Raw genomic sequence first — 26,894 nt, 5'->3', positions numbered from 1 at the left:
TTTTCTCTATTTGTAAGCTAGTGATGGCCCTATAGCCTCATTTTTCATTATGTAATGTGATAATGTCACAATAGTGATTGTATTTATTGATAAGTTGTGTTCTATTATTATTATTATTATTAATAATAATAATAATAATTTTTAAAGCACAATTAAGTCTAAGTCTATATGTCATATGTGACAATGTTGCAGCAGTCTCTACCTTGATTTCCAGGCTGTACTTCATTGTGATGATCAATCGTGTTGGTATTATTCTTTTCTTGAGTTCTATTGTGTTCATGTCATCTGCATTCAATATCTTGTGCTTTGTTATGATATCACAATATTGTTTGTGTTTTCCCTTAGAGTTTCTATGTTTATATTCTGTTGTTATGATTATCAATAGTTGTGATTTATTATAATAATGTCGCTGTAGCTTTTGTCTTTATTGTTAGGCTGTAATATGTTGAGATGATGTCACCATCGTCTTTTCATTTCCAGCTTGTGCTCTATTGTGATGATGTCACAGCATTATTTTTCCCATGGAGTTCATAGATGATGATATAACAGTAGTAATGATTTTATTTATGTGTTGTGTGTTCTATTCTTTTGATGTATCTACACTGTGTGCAGAATTATTAGGCAAATGAGTATTGGGATCACATGATACTTGTTATACATGTTGTCCTACTCCAAGCTGTAAAGGCTTGAGAGACAACTACCAATTAAGTAAATCAGGTGATGTGCATTTCTGTAATGAGGAGGGGTGTGGTGTAATGACATCAACACCCTATAGAAGGTGTACTTAATTATTAGGCAATTTCCTTTCCTTTGGCAAAATGGGAAAAAAAAGAGAGATTTGTTGGGCTCTGAAAAGTCCAAAATTGTGAGATGTCTTGTGGAGGGATGCAGCAGTCTTGAAATTGCCAAACTTTTGAAGCATGATCAACGAACAATCAAGCGTTTCATGGCAAATATCCAACAGGGTCTCAAGAAGCGTGTTGGGCAAAAAAGGTGCAAAATAACTGCCCATGAATTAAGGAAAATCAAGCATGAAGCTGGCAAGATGCCATTTGCCACCAGTTTGGCCATATTTCAGAGCTGCAACGTTACTGGAGTATCAAAAAGCACAAGGTGTGCCATACTCCGTGACATGGCCAAGGTAAGGAAGGCTGAAAAACGACCACCTTTGAACAAGAAACGTAAGATAAAACGTCAAGACTGGGCCAAGAAATATCTTAAGACTGATTTTTCAAAGGTTTTATGTACTGATGAAATGAGAGTGACTCTTAATGGGCCAGATGGATGGGCCAGAGGCTAGATCAGTAAAGGGCAGAGAGGTCCACTCCAACTCAGATGCCAGCAAGGTGGAGGTGGGGTACTGGTATGAGCTGGTATCATCAAAGATGAACTTGTGGAACCTTTTCGGGTTGAGGATGGAGTGAAGCTCAACTCCTAAACCTACTGCCAGTTTCTAGAAAACTTCTTCAAGCAGTGGTACAGGAAGAAGTCGGTATCGTTCAATAAAAACATGATTTTCATGCAGGACAATGCTCCATCACATGCATCCAACTACTCAACAGAGTGGCTGGACAGTAAAGGTCTAAAAGATGAAGAAATAATGACATGGCCCCCTTGTTCACCTGATCTGAACCCCATAGAGAACCTGTGGTCCCTCATAAAATGTAAGATCTACAGGGAGGGAAAACAGTACACCTCTCGGAACAGTGTCTGGGAGGCTGTGGTGGCTGCTGCACGCAATGTTGATCGTAAACAGATCAAGCAACTGACAGAATCTATGGATGGTAGGCTATTGAGTGTCATCATAAAGAAAGGTGGCTACAGTGGTCACTAATTTTTTTAGGTTTTGTTTTTGCATGTCAGAAATGTTTATTTCTAAATTTTGTTCAGTTATATTGGTTTACCTGGTGAAAATAAACAAGTGAGATGGGAATATATTTGATTTTTAATAAGTTGCCTAATAATTCTGCACACGGTGTATTTGGTTTTTATTAAGTTGCTTAATAATTCTGCACAGTATTAGTTACCTGCACAAACAGATATCCTCCTAAGATAGCCAAATCTAAAAAAAACACTCCCACTTCCAAAAATATTAAGCTTTGATATGTATGAGTCTTTTGGGTTGATTGAGAACATAGTTGTTGATCAATAATAAAAAAAATCCTTTAAAATACAACTTGCCTAATAATTCTACACACGGTGTAGAAGGCCTGTGGATCTTCTCTGTGGAGCATCCAGTAGTACGTCCCCATCATGTTCACATTGTGTATAGTTTTGTATAGTTTTGTCTACTTCCCACATGTTCACACATTGTGTAGTTTTGTCTTCTTCCTTTCGGATTGCTATTGTTATGACTTCTCATCATTGTTTTCTGTATTCATTGATTGTGTTCTTTATGATGTCTATGTGTAAATTTTCAAGTTGTGTTCTCTTATGTTGATATAATAAATAGTCACTGTATTCAGTTATAGATGGTATTATGTTGCGGTGGTGTCACAATTAAATTTGTCTTTTCCTGGGTTATGTTATATTGCCATATATCACAGTAGTTGTACTCATTTATAGATTTGCTTATATTGTGATCAGTGTCACAACTGTTGTTAACCTACAGTGGGGGAAATAAGTATTTGATACACTGCTTATTTTTCATGTTTTCCCATTTACAAAGAATGGAGAGGTCTGTAATTGTTATCACAGGTACATTTCAACTGTGACACACAGAATAAAAAAAATCCAGAAAATTACATTGTATGATTTTTAAGTCATTAATTTGCATTTTATTGCATTAAATAATTATTTGATATCAGTTAATATTTCGTAGAAACCTTTGTTTGCAATTACAGAGGTCAGACATTTCCTGTAGTTCTTGACCAAGTTTGCACACACTGCAGCAGGGATTTTGGCCCACTCCTCTATACAGATCTTCTCCAGATCACAGATCTTCTCCAGATCTTGCAGGGTTCGGGGCTGTCGCTGGTTAACATTGAGTTTCAGCTCCCTCCAAAGATTTTCCATTGGGTTCAGGTCTGGAGATTGGCTAGGCCACTACCGGACCTTGAAATACCAAAAAGGAGAAAAGGTACAGGTTCATCAGTAGAGCCACAGTGTAGCCATGGTGGTAGGACTGCCAACTCATTGTTCAGAAGTCGCCGACCCATTATGCAAGGATTGAAGTTTGGAGAATCTCCAGTTCTTCCATAGGCCCAATTATCTACCATCACAAACTGTTAGTTGCTATCAACCAAGGCTACCGTGTTTTTCCAAAAATAAGACACTGTCTTATATTTTTTTTGCCCCTTCCAAAAAAAGCACTAGGGCTTATTTTTGGAGGAGGTGTTATTCTTGGAGAAATACGGTTGGGGGAAAGTTTACCCCCCCAAAAAAGCAGACCCCCCCCACTTCCCAGGAGACTAATACTCACCAGACCAGGACGTCTGCGTGGTTCCCAGGTCCTCCTGTGATCTCCGGTCGGTGCTGCATGCCATCCTACCCTGCTGCTAGCTGACACACACAGCAGATCGCAGGCACACACAGCAGATCACACACACAGCAGATCGCAGGCACACACAGCCGATCACAGATACACACAGCCGATCACAGATACACACAGATACAGATACACATCCAATCGCAGGCACATACACACAGCAGATCGCAGATATACACAGCAGATCACACACAGCAGATCGCAGGCACACACAGCCGATCACAGATACACACAGCCGATCGCAGGCACACACAGCCGATCACAGATACACACATCCGATCGCAGGCACACACAGCTAATCACAGATACACACATCCGATCGCAGGCACACACAGCCGATCACAGGCACACACAGCCGATCACAGATACACACAGCCGATCATAGGCACACACAGCCGATCACAGGCACACACAGCCGATCACAGATACACACAGCCGATCATAGGCACACACAGCCGATCACAGGCACACACAGCCGATCACAGGCACACAGAGCCAATCACAGGCACACAGAGCCGAACGCAGACATACACAGCCGATCGCAGAAAAACACAGCCGATCGCAGACACACACAGCCGATTGCAGACACACACAGCAGATCACACACACACACACACACACATCACATCACATCCAGCACTTACAGCAGCAGGGAATGAGAGCAAGTCACGTGTCCGGCCGCAGGTCCTGTTCTCACTGCCTCTCAGGATTCTCCCGGCGAGAAGAGATCGGTGTCGCTGGATGAGGTGAGTGTGTATGCGATCCGATGTGTGTGCAATCCGATGTTTGAGAGATCTGATTATGTGTGCAATCTGACTGTGTGTGTGATCCGATGTTTGTGTGTGAGATCTGGTGTATGTGTGAGATCTGATTGTGTGTGTGTGTGAGAGCTGATGTGTGCGGGTGTGTGATCACTGCAGGTCCTGCCGCTCAGCATCGGGTGAGTGTAATTGCCGGGTGCCGCTGTGTATAATGAAGTGTCCTGTAGTATCTGTAACTTTTTTAGCTGCACGGACACTTCATTATAGATCCACGACTAGGGCTTATTTTCGGGGGAGGGCTTATATTTAAGCCTTTCTCCGAAAATGCTGAAAATCCCTGCTAGGGCTTATTTTTGGGGGAGGTCTTATTTTTGGAAAAACACGGTAACAGCACTAGTGAAAAGTTTTGCTTGTAATTGTATTGGGACCTGAGTGCGGCGACTTCTTCACACACATGTGTTTCAAATCGAGGACCCCTAAATGGTTATGAAATTGGCATTTTTCATACATCCCATGGGAAATGTGCTCCTAGTGTTGTGTGATTGAGTTGGGCATGACAGTATAGTGAAGTCTGCCCCAGATCTGCTGGTAGGCTGTGCTGACAATGACAGAGATGGTGGACTTCTCCAGGAGAATCTATAGATGTAATGTCGTGTAGGAGAGCCCAGCTGCCAGACATCTAAAGGGGCAAAGCAACACTGCAAATTACATTTGGAAACGAAACACTGATGTTTTTATGAAAAGGTAAACATGTATAAAAAAGCTACAGACCCAGCAGTGGTCAGCAGGTTTGGATCTTTCAGAGCATATGCACTACACACATTTGAAGGTATGAAAAAAGCAATAAGATCCTGAAGTGTGTAAGGTGTCCAGACATGTAAACTGACGTCATTAAATAATAAACTCACACCATATAACCCAGCTGTGTGTGTCCCCCACATTTGTGTTATATTTTAGATGCATGCATGACCAACAGATACATGCTAGATTGTTACTAAGCTAACTAGAGCTGCCCGCAAAGGTTGTGAAGCAGGCCTTCTATTACTATTTACGCAACATCATAAATTAAGTGTCCTTTTTTCACACATTTTTACAAATCTACTTGTACACAATCTCCCCAAGAAGGAAACAGGATTATTTCCCTAAAACAACATCACATGGATATGCATAGATTGATCAATTACCAGGGGGTCACTATGAGACAGGCAGAAATATATCACCTCATTCGTGTATTTTCAAGGGTTATCCCTGGCCCCAGGTCCTCCAAGAACTGGTCAAAAGATTGGAGGTGCATGCGGCAATAAGAAGAAAAATCCTCAGGGTGTCTGTGTAGCCCCCCATAAAGAAGCTTGAAATGGTCTGCTGTGGCACGTTGGTGGAGGACAGGATGGACCCATACTCTGCACCACCTCTTAAGACCCTGAATGCCTGGAGACTTTTCCCCAAATTCCCTGGACATTCTCTGGTTGAATGACAAATCTGATGGCATATTTTCAGCCCAAGAAAACAAAACAATATGCCGCAAGAAAAATAAGATATGGGGATCTCCCAACAATATGGATGTGCACCCAGTATTTATAGTGTTACCAAGCAAACAGGCCCTTCATTAAAAGGATCATTACAATGGAAAAGCTGGCACAAAAATGCATTGCATTCGGATGGCACACTGAGCAAGACAAGAAAAAAAATCACACACTCGAATGACATACGGAATGGCTTATGGATGACACTTATCCAACTTTTCTGGATCAAAATCGGACTGATTTTTTATACATAAGTGAGTGTACCTTATTGACATTTTTTCCTAGGCAGGGTTTATTCTGAAGATGTCACAGTTGTATTTGTATTCATTTAAGATTATGCTATATTCTGATTGTGTTACGTTAATATGATTTTTACCTGTGCTCCGTTGTAATAAATCACAATAGGCTCAGTGTGCCTTTATACATTGGATTCTGTTGCTGCAATGTCACAATAATATTTGTCTGTGTTCTATACTAGTTGTGTATTGATTAATGTATTCATTTACAGGCTGTGTTCCATTGTAATGATTTCACAGCACTGCTTGACTATATTTCGACTGTGCTCTTTTGTGACAATGTAACCAAACTCTTTATACAATTGTGTGAAGTCCGTTTTGAAAGCACATTTTAATGTGAATTAGGAAACTGTAAAATAAAACAATCTAAATTGAGAAAAAATATTTTTAGCTTTTAAAAAGTAAATTTTTGTATGATTTATACCTAACAAAGTTAAAAAAATTAAAAAAGAGAAACACATTGTTACAAAATCTTCTCTGGGTGGTTTGAAAATTGTTGATCTGTTGTTGCATAGAAAAATTGATCATTTAGGGCCAAAATATTCTAGTCGTTACAGAGAAGCTGATAGTTGCCCAGTCTACGGGCTGCATCTATCAGTCACTTGCTGTATGATTTTAACCATACTCTCTGAAATGCTGTGGTGCGTCAGAGAAAAAATGCTGCGGACCAAGCCACATTGGCAACTAGTCAAAAAGTCAGGTTCCCGGCCGCTTCTTCCACATGCTCCCTTTGAGTAACGAGTTATTCCCTGCATACGTTTACATGTAGAAACCTGTCAGTCATTGACAGTAGGTAGGGAAAAGCCACCAGGGAGTGGCCTCTTCAGATAGTCACCCATGTAGCTTAGTCCCCGGCGGCTTTTAAAGTATGCCGTAGTGTTTCAGAGTCAAACGTACATGATAGAAAACATACAACCAGTGTCTCTGATACATATTACCCATGCACTGAGCATCATGTATCAGCTGTCAAGTTCATTTTAGGAGTCTAATAGAGCGATATATTCATTTCGCAGATATACTTCAATGATATATTTTTTATTGCACATCTGCTATAAGGGTTTATCATAATCCTTTATCTGTTATTTGATGTTTCCTCATATCTGCAGAATTCAATGATGGTTTGTGCCAACTGTTAACAAAACCTTGTGTCAACCTAAAGCCTCAAACAATGGGACTAGCAAAAGATGCCTGGGAAATAGCAAGAGAGTCTATCACTTTAGATAAGAAGCTGGGACAGGGCTGCTTTGGAGATGTCTGGAAAGGTAAGATTTATCAACGTTGGGAGGTCATCCATGCACTTGTGGTTATTCTTCAGCAAATCAAGGGGATAACAGTTCTGATGGTCATGATCCACATTAATTTAGGTAACATGGAAAGTCATATTGGGTAAACCTGATATAAGGCTATGTCCACACAGGACGTTTTTGCAGTGTTTTTTTTCTGACCAAAACCTGAACTTGTGGCAGGATGTCTCCTGGGAGGCATCTGCGGTTTTGATGCGGCTTTTGTAGAGTTTTATGTGGCGTTTTTACAGAATTTTTTTTCTGTGATGTCAAGACTAGCACGGGTTCAAGAGTACCCAAGTGCTGGGCTGGCCCGGGATTGACCTGGATCCGGCACTCAGGTAGTAAAAAAAAAAAAAAGGTGGAAAGAAAAAAAAATAAAGTAAAGCAAGCGCGCTATACTTTATATATATATATATATATATATATATATATATATATATATATATATATATATATATATATACAGTCTCCGGTAGATGCTAGAGTGTATGGGCTCCTTCCAGGTATGACGACATTCAACAGGCCCCTATCACATGGGAGACAGGGGGGCGAAGCATGATGGTAGTGGGAAGGGAGAAAACATCGCCAAGCTCAATAACACAGCTGGTCACGCCTACTAACCCAGCTGGTCATGCCCACTAACTTGGATGGAACCCATACATTCTAGGCTCAACCGTACCTGCTCCCGCAGCCCCTCCCACTTCCACTGCTGCTCATTAGCCTCATGCATATTCACTGCTTCCCATGGGTGGGATTCAAATTTTTAACAACAGATTCTGTTTTTGTGTGTAGGGAAGCACTACCCATTTTAAAGCCACACCCCTTTTAAGCTACACACATTTCAAGCCACACCCATTCATCAAATATATATGAATAAGGGTGCAGTCTGATGGCTGTTAAAAATTGGAGCAACATTGGAATACTTCATGTTCTGGCTGGCGACTCTCCTGACCCGCATCTGACCTGCATGCATTTCCACTGTAAAGCTGCTGATTAACCCTAGAACGCATACCTGGGGCCTCGCAGGCCTGCTAGGTCATTTGTTTTCTATGGTAGATTGAATTGCTTGCGCGTTCTAGGGTTAAGAAGTTAGCGCTGGTGGGTGTCACTGTCACAGCGCATCCCTGCTGCAGCCAATAGCTCGTTCCAGTCCCCGAGAAGTGTCAAGTTACCACTCGCGCTGCTCCTCACTGATCTCTGCCAGCACAGCCGTGATGTTTGCAGGGGTGAGTGAGTGAAGAGCGCAGATGCCGCAGAGCAGATTGTGCGTTGGCCACGGCCAGGGGCTGGCTGGCATATTTTAGCCTGGGGGACAATCATAAGGCAGTGGCCCTCAAGTTGCGGCGGCCCACCTTTGGTCTGTTTATCTGTTGCCGCTGCATTAAAGCATCAGTGGTAACAGGCTTTATGAACAGACTGGGACATATATAATTTGGAACAGAACCGTTCTTACTGCTTACCTAGATACTGCAACAAAACCAAGATGACAACATAGATATGGGAACTGAAAGGAGCTTACTACAGAGATATTGGAACAGAACCGAGCTTACTACAGAGATATGGGAGCAGAACCAAGCTTACTACAGCGATACAAGATCAGGACCAAGCTTACTACAGAGATATGGGAGCAAAACCGAGCTTACTACAGAGATATGGGAGCAGAACCAAGCTTACTACAGAGATAAGAGAGCAGAACTGAGCTTACTGCAGAGATATGGGAGCAGAACTGAACTTACTACACAAATATGGAAGCAGAATGAAGCTTACTACAGAGATAAGGGAGCAGAACTGAGCTTACTACAGAGATATGGGAGCAGAACGGAGCTTACTACAGAGATATGGGAGCAGAACCGAGCTTACTACAGAGAAATTTGAGCAGAACCGAGCTTACTACAGAGATAAGGGTATCCTCAGCTCACCTGTTCCTCTGGCTGCCAGTCCTTGCGGGTGCCTGGGATCCACCGGTAAGTCCCAACCGGTTTAGGAATAAATGCAAAAAGGGAAAGGATCCGGCACAAACTCCTCCTAATAAAATGTCAAAACTTTATTAGCAAGTATTAAAAAGGTTCCATCCGTGTAAACAAAAGGAGGGAGTTATCCCATGGAAACTTTACGCGTTTCGGACTTCCATATTAAAAGCAAAGAGTCCTTAATCATAAGTCTTATGATCAACAATACCATTATTACATGCCTTACCCAAGTCACATAAAAATCAGTTTCCCCCAAAAATGAGACCAATTGTTTCAGGTATCGATTCTTATACTGAACATCTAGCAGAGTGGTTGGATAACCACCTCCAATTTCTTCCCAAAATGTCCCCTGGCTATGTATTGGATAGCAAACATGTATTGAATATTATCTCTCAGATGAAATGGCAGGATAATTATAGCTGGTTAACTTGTGATGTACAATCACTATATACATCCATTCCCCATTCTCTTGCCACTTTGGCTTTGAGAGATTTGCTCAACAAATATTCTGACTACTCACTTGAACTTCAAAATTATTTGGTGGATGTGACTGATTTTCTACTCAAGAACAACTATTTTACTTTTTTAAACAAAGGATATGTTCAGTTGCAGGGATGTTCAATGGGCGCACGATTTTCCCCTTCATTAGCGGGCATATTCATGTTTTGGTGGGAAGAACAGTATATTTTCAATCAATGTAATCCCTTTTTTTCGGATATAGCGTTATATCTGAGATTTATAGATGATGTACTTATTGTATGGCAAAATCCAAATAAAAAAATTGAGGATTTTATTTTTTACATCAATAACAATGCCCACAATCTTTTTTTCACTTTTTTTCATGATGTATCAAAAATTAATTTTTTGGATATACAATTTCATGGGAAGGGTGATAATGGAGAAATTAATTGCAGCCTTTATAGAAAACCCATATCAGGCAACTCGCTACTACATGCGGGAAGTTGCCATCCAAAACATGTCATAGACAACATCCCTACAGGTGAATATGTCCGTGCCAGGAGGTGTTGTAACACACAAAATAGTTTTGAGGTGGAGTGCGACATTATTGAAAAGAGATTTTTGGCAAGAGGTTATAAATTGAAAAATCTTCAAAAAGCCAAAGTCAAGGCGAGTAAAGTGAGTAGATCACAATATTTGGATATGAATAAAATCAAAAACAGTTCCCAAAAGGAATTGTCAGTTGTTTTTTCAACAACATATAGTAAGTACTATTATGATGTAATTAAAATTATCAAAAAATATCTACCCATTTTATCTACAGATGACATATTACATCAAATTTTAAAAAATGGAGTAAAATTTGTTTCAAAAAGGAACATTACATTGGGATCTATGTTATCACCAAGCGATCACACTAACAGGTGTGGTTCCACTAAAGGGGAAAAAAATACCGGCAATTGGTTACCTAGCATAGGTTCGTTTAAATGTGGCCACAGATCGTGTGGATTATGCGGTTATATGTTAAATGCAAAAGATTTTTCTTCATACACAGATAAAAAAACTTATAAAATAATGTCACTAATAAACTGCAGTTCAGACCATGTAGTTTATTTAATATCTTGTACCATTTGCCAGCTGCAATATATAGGCAGCACTTGTCGCCCACTTAGAAAAAGGATATCTGAACACATCTACGATGTGAATAATGCCACCACGAGAAAATTATCAGGAGTGTCTCAACATTTTCGCGACGCACATGCAGGTGATTTGAAAAGCATGAAAGTTAATGCCATAGAAAAAATCAAACTACCTAGAAGAGGTGGAAATTTGAAGGATATCCTTTTTCAAAGAGAAATAAAATGGATGTTTTTAATGGGCACAAGATTTCCTAAAGGTTTAAATAAAAGAAATGAATTGATGTTTGCATATTAACCTTGCATAAATATTATGTATGTATATGGGTGTTATGGCACTATATGGAGTGATCCAACACAATGGGTTAATGTTTTTGTAATTAGCTTGCTCTTTCCTTCCATTTGATCACATGTTTGGGTTCAGCCCTTTTTAAACAGTTCTGTGACTAGATGGTTTAGAGACTGAATAAGAACTGGATGTTCGAAACGCGTCCTCTCTAACATGGGCTAACCACTATAGCATGGACTTTTTAATGACAAGAAATAAAGAAGTTTTATTTTAAAGAACCTGCCTGGAGTTTTGTGCTGGTGAAACCCCTCAATCACTTTCTATGCACATGGACTGGCTCTCCAAACCTTTTCTCCGTGCACAGCCTAGACTTTTTGGCTTCCATTGCACAGGTGAGCTGGGCAAAAAACCTTTTTACTAGTGAAAGAAATAAGTATTTGACCCCTTGCTGATTTTGTAATTTTGGCCACTGAAAAAGACATGAACAGTCTATAATTTTAAGGGTAAGTTAATTTTAACAGTGAGCGATAGAATGTCCAAAATTCCAAAAAATCACATTATATAAATCATATAAATTTATTTGCATTTTGCAGAGAGAAATAACTATTTGATCTCCTGGCAAACAAGACTTAAAGGGGTGGTTCACCCATATTTTTTATTGTCTAGATCGATATTATATTGAGAAGCAATGTTTCTCTCAAATACCTTATGTTGGCAATAGTGCCTGTGAGACTCCGTGACCCCTGGCTTCCATGACCTCGGGGATACGGTGACATCACGTCAAGTTCCTGACACTGCAGCTGGCCGCAGTGTCTGTTAGTGATGGGCTGTGGGCGGTGTCTCACAGCTCGTCACAGCCCATCAGCTCCCAGCTCCCTGCCCCCTCTTCCCTCCTCCCTCACAGCAAAGTGCTGCAAGCAAGAGACATGCTGAGCTGTGACAAGCGGTGAAACACCGCCCACAGCCCAGTGAGTCAGGAAGACTGGAGCTGGCCGCAGGGATGTGACGTTTCCGGGAACTTGGCGTGACGTCACCGGAGCGGAGAACAGCGGTCTGCAATAGCGCCTCTCACAGGCACTTTTGCCAACATAAGGTATTTGAAAGAAACATTGTTTCTCAATCTGATATCGATCAAAAAAATAAAAAAATATGGGTGAACCACCCTTTTAATACTTAGTGGCAAAACTCTTGTTAGCAAGCACACCAGTCAGACATTTTTTGTAGTTTATGATGATTACGCACATGTCAGGAAGCATTTTGGTCCACTCCTCTTTCCAGATCATCTCTAAATCATTAAGATTTTGAGGCTGTCGCTTGGCAACTCGGAGCTTTAGCTCCCTCCATAAGTTTTCTATGGGATTAAGGTCTGGAGACTGGTTAGGCCACTCCATGACCTTAATGTGCTTCTTTTTGAGCCACTACTTTGTTGCTTTGGCGGTATGTTTTGGGTCAATGTCGTACTGGAAGATACAACCATGACCCATTTGTAATGTCTTGGCGGAGGGAAGGAGGTTGTCACTCAGGATTTTACGGTACATGGCTCCATCCATTGTCCCATTGATGTGGTGAGGTAGTCCTGTGCCATTAGCAGAGAAACACCCCCAAAACATAATGCTTCCACCTTCATGCTTGACAGTAAGGAAGGTGTCCTTTGGGTCACAGGCAGCATTTCTCTTCCTCCAAACATCGTGAGTTGAGCTAAGGCGAAAGAGCTCAATGTTTGTCTCATCTGACCATAGCACCTTCTCCCAATCACTCTCAGAATCATCCAGGTGTTCATTGGCAAACTTCAGACAGCCTGCACATGTGCCTTCTTGAGCAGTGGGACTTTGCGGGCACTACAGGATTTTAATCCATTGCGGCGTAATGTGTTTCCAATTGTTTTCCTGATGCCAGTGGTCCCAGCTGCCTTGAGATCATTAACAAGTTCCCCCCATGTAGTTTTAGTCTGATCTCTCACCTTCCTCATGATCCTGGTTACCCCACGAGGAGAGATTTTGCATGGTGCCCCAGATCGATGTCGATTGACACTCATTTTGTATTTCTTCCATTTTCTTACTATTGCACCAACATTTGTCTCCTTCTCACTCAGCGTCTTACTTATGATTTTGTAGCCCATTCCAGCCTTGTGCAGGTCTATGATCTTGTCCCTGACATCCATAGAAAGCTCTTTGGTCTTGCCCATGTTGTAGAGGTTAGAGTTTAACTGATTAATTGAGTGTGTGGACAGGAGCCTTTTATACAGGTGACAATTTAAGACAGCTGTCTAATGCAGGTAACGAGTTGAATAGGAGCGTCTAAGTGGTCCGTAGAAGCCAGAACTCTTAATGGTTGGTAGGAGATCAAATACTTATTTCTCCCTGCAAAATGCAAATAAATTTATATAATTTATACAATGTGATTTTCTGGGTTTTATTTAGGATATTCTATTTCTCACTGTTAAAATTAACCTACTCTTAAAATTATAGACTGTTCATGTCTTTGTCAGTGGGCAAACTTACAAAATCAGCAAGGGATCAAATAATTATTTCCTTCACTGTAGATGCTTCTGAGTAACACTTAGCTTTGTTGTCAGGTCTCCGTATACATAGTTAGAGAGGGAACATGTTAAGCAAGGAGTGGCCACCACATCAATAAAATTTAGATGCCTACTTTGAAGAAGTCAATCCCCGATTCACTGCCTTGGTTTTCATCCATAATACAATGCTTTTAGAACTTGGGGATTCTTTTGAGAATGTCTTATTGCATTTGCTATTTTTCTCACATTTCATTGTCTTTCCACACTTATAAGGTACATGGAATGGTACAACAAATGTAGCTGTAAAGACCCTCAAGCCAGGCACTATGTCTCCTGAAGCATTTCTGGAGGAAGCTCAGATCATGAAGAAGCTTCGCCATGATAAACTGGTCCAATTATATGCAGTGGTTTCTGAGGAGCCCATATACATTGTCACTGAATATATGACACAAGGTGAGTTTATACAATAAGCTGACCGCATTGCTAAGCTTGATATGACATTTTTCTAGTGACCTTTATGCATGGTCTTCTCTCAAAGCTTTTACTTTTTGTGGATTTGTCTTAGGCCTCCTTCACACATCCGTGTCTCCGGTACGTGTTTGGTCCGTTTCCTCACGTGCCGGAGACACGGGCACACATAGACCCATTAAAATCAATGGGTCTGCGCTCACATGCGTGTTTTGCCATGGACCGTGTGTACGTGTGGAGCATACGTGTGCCCGTGTGTGCCACACGTAGACATGTCCGGTTTTTCTCCGGCATCATGGGTGTCACACGGACCGCACGGATGTGATCCATGTGACACGCACCGGAGAAAACACACGTGCCTGGGAAATAAAAAGAATTTCTGTACTCACCTTCTCCAGCGCTGCTGTCTCTGCCGCTGCTGTCATTTGCTTCCGACCCCCGCTCATTATGCTCATTGCATATTCACTCCACTGCGGTCCGGAAGCAGCAGCAGCGGGGAGTCGGCAGGACCAGAGACCGAATATCAGCACCACAGACATCAACGCCAGTTACAGGTGAGCAGAAAGTTCCCGTTCTCCATGTGTTATCACGCATAAAACACGGAGAACACATGTGTGCCATAAACAAGGCACATGGAGGGCAATATGCACTTTGACACGTTCGTGAAAAACATGCGTGAATTCCACGAACATGTGAAAGAGGCCTGAAACTGCTGTAAAACAATGTTGCTAAAGTTGGTGCAATGTAAGTTTCTTTTGTTCTCCAGGAAGTTTGCTAGAGTTCATGAAAGAAAAGGAAGGACGATATTTGAAGTTACCTGACTTAGTGGATATGTCAGCACAGGTAAGTGGGTTCACACTTTACCTACTATGCACAATAATGTAAAAATGTTAATTCAGATAACTATTCATTGATAGGGCAGCACGGTGGCTCAGTGGTTAGCACTGCAGTCTTGCAGCACTGGGGTCCTGGGTTCAAATCCCACCAAGGACACACAATCTGCAAGGAGTTGGTATGTTCTCCTCGTGTTTGCGTGGGTTTCCTCCGGGTACTCTGGTTTCCTCCCACACTCCAAAGACATACAGATAGGGACTCTAGATTGTGAGCCCCAATGGGGACAGTGTTGCCAATGTATGTACAGCGCTCTGGAATTAATAGCGCTATATAAATAAATAAAATTATTATTATTATTAAAATTATTAATTATTATTGATCATGGGTGTAACTACCAGGTTAATACACAGGGTCGGACATATCATTGATGCAACCTGTTCAACTGCACAAAGGCTCAGGAGGTAAGGAGGCCACTATCAGCTCCAAAGCAGATGGAATTTTACATTGTGATCAGCTTTTTGACTGCAAAGGGCCAATATATTCTTCTTGCATAGGGACTTCTTTCTGTGCCTGCGACTGGTAACATGCATAGTAACTGCTATATCTAAAGGAGTACCATCTTCACTACTAGGGGAGATACAGTTAGTGATAGGTGAAAGTAGGAAAATGAATGTGTGGCACCCCTGAGGTTCAGGTCGCCACAGGGTACTGCACCTCAGTTAAGGTGTGGTATCTATCTCAAGTAAGGAGGGGGTTAATCACCGGTGTTCCACCTTCATACACTACATACAGCTTAGGAACCTTCACATAGGGTGGGTTGGCTCAGGGTAGGCAGGGGGTGGTCATAGCGGTCATGGGACTTCCCGGTCACTGAAACCAGCCACCTGGGGGGTGAGTTCCACTGGGGGTAGAGGAAGGCGCAACACACTCACACAGTGAGTTGAGTCGGGATCATAATTCTGGCAAGAGCTCTCTGGAAAACTTAGACTTTACTGGACCCTGAGGCTTGGAGCGGGAAATCAGCCGGCGTACCTAACTGCTGAATGGGAAACCCTAGAAAAAGGATATTCTCCCTCCTTCTTTCTCCAAACACCGGTGGTGACCCCTTACCGAATCCAGGATTGACCGGAGCCCATCACAGCAGTGACCAGTGTGACCGGGCTGGCAGCCAAAGTTGTGAGTAAACTACACCCTGAACCCGCAAGATTGTGTTAGCTCGTCCTTATCGGCGCCACCGCCCAGCACTTAGGCGCCAACAGCCATTACCTTCTCCATCATCATCCACCCGGGGCCCGCTCCGCCTGTATGGAGCGATACCATCCCGGCTGCCTTAACACCTGCCCTGGAGAGGAATTCTGCAGCGGCGTCACGACAAACTCTCCCCAAGACCCCGCTTCCCCCACCATTTACTGTACGCCTCAGGGCAACAGAACCAGGCAAGGCCACCCTGTAACAACGCCTGACCCGACCCGAAACGAGTTGGTTAACCGCCTGCCCCGTGGGGCGCTACATTTGGTGTCACAAACCGGATATCGTGCCCATTAACCCCTTCACGACCGCGGGCAGTAAAATTACGTCCTATTTTAACGTGACTTAACGACCAGGGACGTAATTTTACGGCCTAAAGTTCATTTGATTGCCGTGGCCATAGCAACGGCTTTCAAATTATGTCCCCTGCTGTTTCTTACAGCAGGGGACCTTTCCTTGACCCCAGGGGGGGTGGCATCGCCACCCCCCATCGACGATCGATGTGATTGGCTGTTCAAATCTGAACCGCCAACCACATCGGTCGCACTAATTTCGGCAAAAATAATGCCTGAATTAGTGCGATACTGTGAGATCCGGCTATGAGGGGCTGAATCAGCTTCACCACATCATAGCCGGAGCTCTAACATGTCGCCCCCAGCCCCTGCAGCACTGATTGGAGCGATCGTGCTATGACGCGCAATCGCTCCAATCAGTGTGCAGTGGGGCGGTCTGATCTGCAGGTGGCCGCCCTCCCCAGGCCTGTGCTGGTCTGGGGAGCCTCCCCCAACATGTATGCAGCATGCACTGGCTGGTACTTGTGGTACCACGCCATCGCTGCTGCTGCCGCCGCTGAGGTCACCGCTCCTGCTGCACGTGAGTACTGTGCTCACCTTGCAGCCCGTGCGCGCTCCAGCAATGCCCCTGCGCGCTCCCGTGGTGCCCCTGCACGCTCCCTTGATGGCCCCTGCCCGTGCCCCCCTGCGATCTTCCCCTCCGACATCCTGATCTGCTCCCCCCGACATCTGACTGCCTCCCCCATTATCTCTATTCTGCTTCTGCAGCTCCTTCTCCGGTATCCCCCTCCCCCTCTGCTCTCCCTCCCTCTGCTCTCCCTCCCTCCTCCTCTGCTCCCCCCCCTCCCCCTCTGCTCTCCCCAGACTTCCTCTTACCTGTCTTCACCGGGTCGTTCGAGGTCTTCACTGGCCCGATCACATCTGCCTCCATCGCTGGGTCCTTCCTGGGTATTCTGCTGATCTGTCCAATGTCCTGCCTGCTGCTCCTGTAAAGCCATCCATCTCGCTTTTCTTCTGTTCCTCCTGCAGTTCTTCTGGTCAGTGATCCTCCTGCTAATCCTTTGGGTACTGTGAGTATAACTTTTTTTTTTCCTTTCTGTATCCCCTGTCCATTTTTACACCTCATCCATCCGTGCGTCCCACCGAGCGCTGATCAAGGATGCAGATAACGTATCTACATCCGTGATCCGTTTTCGGCGGGACTTTTTTTTCTCGTATCCCCGATGCTTTTTGTATCGCATCCGTCCGTGCGTCCTGCCAAGCGCTGATCAGGGATGCACATAACGTATCTGCATCCCTGCTCAATTTTTGGCGTGACTTTTTTTTTTTTTTCCGTATCCCCGACGCTTTTTGTATCGCATCAGTCCGTGCGTCCCGCCAAGCGCTGATCAGGGATGCACATAACGTAACTGCATCCATGGTCAGTTTTCGGCGGGACTTTTTTTATCCTATCCCTGACGCTTGTTGTATCGCATCCGACCGTGCGTCCTTCAGCGGCCGATCAGTGCACCGCGTCTGTGCATTTGAAAAGTCAAATGGCGTTCCTTCTCTTCTGAGCCCCGGCATGCGCCCAAACAATTTATTTCCACCACATATGAGGTATCTGCGTACTCAGGAAAAATTGCACAATACGTTTTATGGTGCAGTTTTTCCTGGTACCGTTGTAAAAAAAAAAAAAAGCTACCTGATTGATGCAAAAATGTTGTGGTAAAAAAAAATAATGATTTTCACGGTTCAATGTTATCAACTTCTGTGGAGCCCCTGGGGGTAGAAGGGGCTCACCAAACATCTAGATAAACTCCTTGAGGGGTCTCGTTTCCAAAATGGGGTCACTTGTGGGGGGAGCTCTATTGTTTAGGCACCTCAGGGGGTCTCCAAATGCAACATTACGTCAGCTAATGATTCCAACCAATTTTGCTGTCAAATGGTGCTCCTTCTCTTCTGAGCCCCGCCATGCACCCAAACAATTACTTTCCACCACATATGAGGTATTGTCGTACTCAAGAAAAAATGCACTATAAATTTCATGGTGCAATTTTTCCTGATACCCTTGTGGAAAAAAAAGCTACCTAGCTCAAGCAACAGTTTTGTGGTAAAAAAAAAAAAATTTTCTTTTTACGGCTCAACATTATAAACTTCTGTGAAGCCCCCAGGTGTTCAAAGTGCTCACCAAACATCTAGAAAAATTATTTGAGGGCTCTAGTTTCCAAAATGAGGTCATTTGTGGGGGAGCTCCATTGTTTAGGTACCTCAGGGGGTCTTCAAACCCGACATGGCGTCCGCTAATGAGTGCAGCTAATTTTGTACTCAAAAATTCAAATGGCACTCCTTGCCTTCCGAGCCCTGCTGTATGCCCAAACATTTGATTTCCACCACATATGAGGTATCTGCGTACTCAGGAGAAAATGCACCCTTCCAGATACCCTTGTGAAAAAAAAGCTACCTAGTTGAAGCAACAGTTTTGTGGTTAAAAATTACGGCTCAACGTTATAAACTTCTGTGAAGCCTCCAGGGGTTCAAAGTGCTCACCAAACATCTAGAAAAATTATTTGAGGGCTCTAGTTTCCAAAATGGGGTCACATGTGGGGGAGCTCCATTGATTAGGCACCTCAGGGGGTTTTCAAACCCGACATGGCGTCCGCTAATGAGTCCAGCTAATTTTGTGTTCAAAAATTCAAATGGCGCTCCTTCCCTTTCGGCCTCTGCCGTGCGCCCAAACATTTGATTTCCACCACATATGGGGTATCAGTGTACTCAGGAGAAAATGCACAATAAATTGTATGGTGCAATTTCTCTTTTCTCCCTTGTGAAAATGAAAATGTTATGGCTAAAGTAAAATTTTCATTTTTTCCTTCCACATTGCTTTAGTTCCTGTGAAGCACCTAAAGGGTTAATAAACTTCTTGGATGTGGTTTTGAGCAGTGTGAGGGGTGCAGTTTTTAGAATGGGGTCACGTTTGGGTATTTTCTGTCACCTAGACCTCTCAAAGTCACTTCAAATGTGATGTGGTCCCTAAAAAAATTATTTTGTAAATTTTGTTGGAAAAATGAGAAATTGCTGATGAACTTTGACCCCTTCTAACTTCCTAACGGGAAAAAAAATTGTTTCGAAAATTGCGCTGATGTAAAGTAGACATGTGGGAAATGTTATTTAGTAACTATTTTGTGTGACATATCTCTCAGATTTATGGTCATAAATTTTCAAAGTTTGAAAATTGCAAAATTTTCAAAATTTTCGCAAAATTTCCGAAATTTTCACAAATAAACGCAAAAAATATCGGCCTAAATTTACCACTGACATGAAGTACAATATGTCACGAAAAAACAATGTCAGAATTGCCAGGATCCGTTGAATCGTTCCAGAGTTATAACCTGTCAAATTCACACTGGTCAGAATTGCAAAAAATTGCCCGGTCATTAGGGTGTTTTAGTGGCCGGGGGTGAAGGGGTTAAACTGGTTAATTTGGCGTTGATGAAAACAGTCGCCGTTATCAGCAAAGTGCGGTAAAAGAGGAGGTGTGTCTTCGTGGTTGGAGCCCAGACAAGCGCGCAAAGAAAATCCCCGCTGCCGGAAATTACCAGGAAACCCCATGTCTCCAGCCAAGGGCGGAAACTGTTTTCCAGGATAGACTGTACAGCTTATTGGAACTGCAACTCTAGATTTTGGAACTGAGAAAAGGCATGGCTGCTCTGACCAAGGTAATGTAGACCAAGCCAGGGACCCAGCAACCGGTGACCATTGAACTGGCTTCCGGTGCTGATGATCTTCCCTGGTGTTGACGTGGAAAGAACCAGCCATCCCCAGAGACTGACCGTTATGATGTTGATGGGCAGCCCATCTGCCGCCGTTGCGGCAAGTCAGGACATTATGCCAGAGGATGTCCAGTGATCATGCCAAGCCCAGGGGTCGGGACCGGCCCACTGGAAACACCAGCAACCAAGCAAGAATAATTGTTCATATTTTTTCTATGCTGAATTTCTCGTTTCTGATATTTTCTGACTTGAGCTGTGTTCATGACCTGTGACCAGTAATGTTGAACAAGTTTGAAACGTTTGAAGTCAAAGCTGTTTCCCAAAAAAGGAGAAGAAATATTTTTCTTGTTAACCTGTTACATGCATTTAAAAATTGCGGTGTTAATTGTGTTTTGTTGCAGCCCAGGAGTGCTGCAATTTTCCATGGGGGAATGTGGCACCCCTGAGGTTCAGGTCGCCACAGGGTACTGCACCTCAATTAAGGTGTGGTATCTGTCTCAGGTAAGAAGGGGTTTAATCACAGGTGTTACACCTTCACACACTACATACAGCTTAGGAACTTTCACATAGGGTGGGTAGGCAGGGGGTGGTCATAACGGTCATGAGACTTCATGACCACTGAAGGCAGCCATCTGGGGGGTGGGTTACACTGGCGATAGAGGAAGGCGCAACACACTCACACAGTGAATTGAGTCCGGACCATAGTTCTGGAAAACGTAGACTTTACTGGGCCCTGAACCTTGGAGCGGGAGCTCAGCCGGGGTACCTAACTGATGACGGGGACAACTTAGAAAAAGGATATTCTCTTCTTCTTTCTCCAAACACCGGTGGTGACCCCTTACCGAATCCAGGATTGGCCTGAGCCCATCATGGCAGTGACCAGTGTGACCGGGCTGGCAGCCAAAGTTGTGAGTAAACTACACACTGACCCCGCAGAGACTGTGTTGGCTCATCCTTACCGGCGGCGGCGCCCAGCGCTTAGGCGCCAACGGCCATAACCTTCTTCCTTTATCATCCACCCGGGGCCCGCTCCGCCTGTGGGGAGCGATACCATCCCGGCTGCCTTAACACCTGCCCCGAAGAGGACTGCAGCGGTGGCTACTACTGGTCACATACCACAGGTGGTGTCACGACAAACTCTTCCCAATACCCCGCTTCCCCCACCATTTACTGTACGCCTCGGGGCAACGGAACCGGGCAAGGCCACCCCGTGACAATGCCTGAACCGACCCGAAATGGCCCGGCGATGAGTAGGTTAACCGCCTGCCCCGTGGGGCGCTACAAATGCCTATTACTGGATGATGAAGGAATAACGCATATAGGAAAAATAAAAAATTTAATAAATACAAGCTTTGCATGGCTTGATGGAGCAAGGCCTGATGCTTAAAGTACATTTACAATGGCCAGTTATAGGCATTGAGCATTCCTAGTGTGGCCGTTCGAGGTAATCACAGGAACGCTGCACGTTTAAATTTTCCTTTGGTTTATTAAACTTCATAAACCAGTAAAACAAACAGAAGAAAAATCACCTTCCTGGCACACAGAAAACAAGAGCACATAAACACAGTCTGCGTGCTCCAGCTGCTAAAATTTGGGGTTCCAGTCTGCTCAACCTCAGAGCAGTAGGAAGGAGGTCTGCTACCTCCAAACACAGAACACAGAGTGATTTCAGAGACCCTACTTTTAACTCCTGGACCACACCCTAAGGTGAAGATATGAACAGCCGTCCCACTCATCTCTTTAGCTGTTCACAAAAATCTGGCCTTGTTAACAGCCATAAGACTCTCTCAGTGCCTAGTATACTGGTGCCTTACATCCGGGTTCACATCACTGAGTCTAATAATCTCAGTGACACATACCTCCCCTCCTGTATTTCACCAGTGACCACCTTACACTGGCCTCGTTAAACAGACTGCCAGTTCCCTGAATGAATGAGTGAAATGCTCATTTGAAATTCTGAAATTATTTTTAAGTCTGCTTATAAATGATCATTCTCAGCAGCACATCATCATCATGTATAAAGCAGAATTGTGCTTCCGAGAACAATCAAAGTTCTATTCGCACAGGATACATAGAATGTTATTTTTAGATTAATAGATTGAGGAAATAAGATTATCTGCCTAAAATGTACATCTCGATCATCCAAGCGTCTCAGTTGACTATGTGATTTATCACAAGATCTCTGAGACTAATATGGCATAATATATACATCTGTCACAATCAGACAAGAAAGTGGACAAATACATGTGTAAATGTTGCTTATGTTTATTACAATGCATGATACATAAATGAGCTTTCAATCTTTCAATTTCTTCTATGATCAGAGCCATAAATATATCATTGCACGTCATAGATATGTGCATTATCCCATTTTCCTCTAACTGTATCTATTTGCCTGTAATTATATGTATTTGCCTGTAACTTTATAGCCAGCCATACACAAAGTATTATGGATAATTTTTACCATGGAATCAACAGACAGTCTCATGTACATTGGGGCAGCCAAACCATGCCCTAGAAACAGATGTCATAGGACACACTGATCTGGAAAGGCACTTCCCTCCCTTTTCCCAGTAGAAAAATGAGGCACACTGTATAAACTGAGTGTGTATTTCTATTGGGAAGTCAGGGATATAGCAGCTGCATGCACAACTGTTCAAATCAACTATCTTATCTGTATGGCAAGTTTAAGGGTCAGCTACACATTTCACCACAGGCGAATTCAGATAATATTTTGAACTGTCAATCGCTGAAGAAAAATATTGAATATATCATGAAGATAAATATGTTAAATACATTTACATCTTAGCAACGATTAGAGTAGCTTGTTTGCTCAAAGGTTGCATTAATGAATTGAATAAATGTAAAATAAATAAACTGAGGAATTTATATATACGTATTAGGTCATATGTTCGAGAAGGATTATCTGTAAAAGCTGTTTAGCTCTTGGATAATAATTTGAAATACATAATATAGCTGTATTTTCCATTTGGTACTGGAGATTCGTTGCCTATGGTGGAGGGTTGCAGGGGGAACACTGGCTTGTTGAAAGTTTTAAAAAATCTTAAAATGTACTCCCTCCTCTGCTAGATCATCGTCTTGTCGGGTGCAGGATGGAGGTGCAGGTTCACACATTCTTGGCATTAATTTATATTCGTGTCTGTAGAGACTCAAATACAAATGAAGATGTGAGCTCTGATACTTCCGGGATCAACTTCCTGCCTGATGTGCAGCATGATCAGGTCCTCATTCTGTAGATGTCATCAGAGCGCCGATGAAGATGGCACAACTTGGGAGCAGCAGCCAGGAGACTGTAAGTTCTTGCAGTACTGAAGATATCAGCTTATTAGTATGGGCTCATTATGGAGCTGGGGCTGTATAGGGGGACTCTGTGTGGGAATGGGCAGTATACAGAAGTCTCAATGAAGATGGGGTACAAACCCCCTATACTACTCCATCTCAATATTGAGCCCCCTATGCTGCCCCATCTTGATTTAGAGCTCCTCATAGATTAAACTTTGCGAAGGACGTATAGATCAAACCGCATACAAGGTTATCCTTGAAAATCAGTTGCTTCTTTCTGCTCAGGCAATGTTCCCCAACTCCGAGGACTGGATTTTCCAGCAGGACAATGCACAATGCCACACAGCTAGGTCAATCAATGTGTGGATGAAGGACAACCACATCAAAACCCTTTCATGGCCAGCCCAATCTCCAGACCTGAACCCCACTGAAAAACTCTGTAATGTAATCAAGAGGAAGATGGATAGTCACAAGACATGAAACAAAGAAGAACTGCTTACATTTTTGTACCAGGAGTGGCATAAGGTCAACCAAAAGAAGCGTGAAAGACTGATGGAAAGCATGCCAAGACGCATGAAAGCTGTGATTAAAAATCATGGTTATTCAACAAAATATTGAGTTCTGAACTCTTCCTGAATTAAATATATTAGTATTGTTGTTTCTAAATGATTATGAACTTGTTTTCTTTGCATTATTTGATGTATCTGAAAGTAATGCATTGTTTTGTTATTTTGACCATTTCTCATTTTCAGAAAATAAATACAAAACCCTGAGCTGAGTTGCCAACACACTGGTTGCCTGCAAAATCTGGTCTTAGCGCTCACCTTGGGCTCGGACTTCCTCATACAGGATTTGTACATGGGACTTAGTCACTTGGCCCCATCTTACCAGCTGAGTCCATGGCCTGGTCTATCTGTGGCAGCTGTGTGCACGCACTGTACTACTGGCCAGGGTTACCCTGGAGAGGCGTTACTAAGCGACTTCACTAGAGCCTCTTCTAGTGAGGATAGGCTGGGCTGCAGGTAGCCGCAAGGTACCACTCAACGGGCACTCCCCGATCCTGAGGCAACTGACAAACCAGTCAAGGCAGGCATGCTAAGTAGGACACAGTGGTGTAGTGATGTAATACAAGGTTGGGGTAGGCAGCATATTCAGTAAATGTCTAATCAGCATCTTAATATGCCACACCTGCGAGGTGGATGGATTATCCCGGCAAAGGAGAAGTGCTTAAAACAGGCTTAGATAAATGTGTGAACAATATTTGAGCGAAAAAGGCCTTTTGTGTACATAGAAAAAGTCCTTCATCTTTGAGTTCAGCTGAAAATTTAGATCAAAAACAAAAGTGTTGCATTTATATTTTTGTTCAGTATATATGCAAAAATCTGTTCACATGGGTCAATAAATACACCATTTTTGCATGGAATTTGCTATTTGTTGACCAAACCTGTGAAATACTGAGAGAATATTATATTTATTGTTAGTAAAAGGCCAAACATGGTCTGCATTATGGCATCAAAATAATTCAATTTTGGTTTCATTTGACCAGCCAATATTCTCCCAGTATTTCACAGGCTTGTCTAAATGTTGTTGAGGAAACTTTAAGGCTATGTGCGCACGTTGCATAATTACATGCAGTTACGCTGCGCTTTGTAGCGCAGCGTAACTGCATGCATCCTGCGTCCCCTGCATAATCTATGAAGATTATGCAGGAGACGTGCGCACGTGGTGTCTTAGAGCGCAGCGGTTCGGCTGCTGCCCGAAGCGTGCGTTCTAAGAAGTGACATGTCACTTCTTTCCTGCGCTCTGCATGCAGTCCCCGCTCTGTCTATGGCAGGAGCTGCAGGCACAGCGCATGGAATCGGCTTTTTTTTTTTTTCACTACGGACATTTTCTGCAGTGATTTGAAGCGCACGTGTGCTCTTCAGATCGCTGCAGAAATATCTGCAGTGACTGTACGCAACGTGCGCACATAGCCTTAATGTGCTTGAACATTATTTATATTAACATTATTATTTTTCAATAAGTGGCAGGATTCCTTTCTATTTTCTGATAGATTTTAGCTGGTTTCATGACTTTCCTTGTTTTTTTTGCACCTTACTTTCTGCATGTATTTAATACTTGTTCCCTATGTCATTTATCAATATTACACATAACTTAATAGGACTTAGATGGACATCTATGGCTTCACTCCTTTAGCACCATTATACATGTTCAATATGTCACCAATGACAAAACAGTGCTAAGCGAGTCAAACCATAGATGTCCATCTGAGTCCAATTAAGGTATTTCACCTTCTGTATATATATACATATATATTGTAAGATGGCGCTCGGTAATATTGGCAATGGCCGGTATTTGTTGCAGAGAGCCTCTGCCATGAACCTGGAGTATTCGCTGGGACTTGTAGTTCTACACGTCTTTTTGGTAACATGTTTTAGGGTTAGATTAATGCGATGGTCAGAAGTGATGGGCAGGACTGACCATCCACATACCTCCCACCCAGGGGTGTGTCTGGGAGGATATCATGTGTCTGGTTTTGATCACATGGTGGTCTACCAGGGTCCTGTAAGGACACTGCCCTGCTGGAGCACATGGTAAGACCATGTGGGGAGTGTGCTGTGACTCCCAAACAGGTACCTCCAGGAGAAGTTGGTTGTGAGCTGACTGGGTGTCAGCAACTGAAGACCGCCATATTTGTCTTCACTTGGATACAGCTGAGAGGTCAATGAGTAAAGGCTGTGTGTCAATGAGTAAAGGCTGTGTGTCAATGAGTAAAGGCTGTGTCCCCTGCACTGGGACGCTGTGTGTATGAAAGATTACGGATATAATCACTATTGGAACAGACTGGGGATAGTGGCTGTTCCTGTAATTGTGTTGAAATAAACTGTAACAGTGGTTGATGACATGCTTGAATAAACCGCATGGGCAGTTAAGTGACAAAGTGCTCAATCCCGCTGCCAGATGTGTGTCCCCACTACAGTCAGATAAGGAATAATGTTTGGAACTCCATTCTATGTCTGAACTGGGTGCAAAAACCTAAAAAAAATCACTATATAGAGATAAGGTATGCACACCAGTGACTATGCAAGGGGAATACATGTAATAGCAGAAACTGCTGTGTGAATACTGACATGAAAAATTCAATAGCTATATGTAAGAATGAAATGTGAAAAATGGAACCTGCATTACTGCCATTAATATATGAATAAAGAGAAATTTAGCTACTGAATTGATCAATGCAATAGAGCCCCAACACTACGCCAAAGTATTT

The 26,894-nt window shown here is 43.0% G+C and overlaps 1 protein-coding gene across 1 annotated transcript in view; it reads left to right on the top strand.

Annotated features, from left to right (window-relative positions):
• The window catches only part of FGR (FGR proto-oncogene, Src family tyrosine kinase), an 895,442-nt gene that overhangs the window by 775,871 nt on the left and 92,677 nt on the right, over positions 1 to 26,894 (top strand). Inside the window, exons 9-11 of the mRNA XM_075333908.1 lie at positions 7,174 to 7,329; positions 13,999 to 14,178; positions 14,960 to 15,036. Of these exons, the coding sequence (XP_075190023.1) occupies positions 7,174 to 7,329; positions 13,999 to 14,178; positions 14,960 to 15,036 (413 nt within the window). The remainder of the gene's footprint in view (positions 1 to 7,173; positions 7,330 to 13,998; positions 14,179 to 14,959; positions 15,037 to 26,894) is intronic.

Source organism: Anomaloglossus baeobatrachus, chromosome 2 (genome assembly GCF_048569485.1).
Source record: "Anomaloglossus baeobatrachus isolate aAnoBae1 chromosome 2, aAnoBae1.hap1, whole genome shotgun sequence".
Classification (NCBI taxonomy): domain Eukaryota; kingdom Metazoa; phylum Chordata; class Amphibia; order Anura; family Aromobatidae; genus Anomaloglossus; species Anomaloglossus baeobatrachus.
This window is presented reverse-complemented; position numbering and strand designations above follow the sequence as displayed.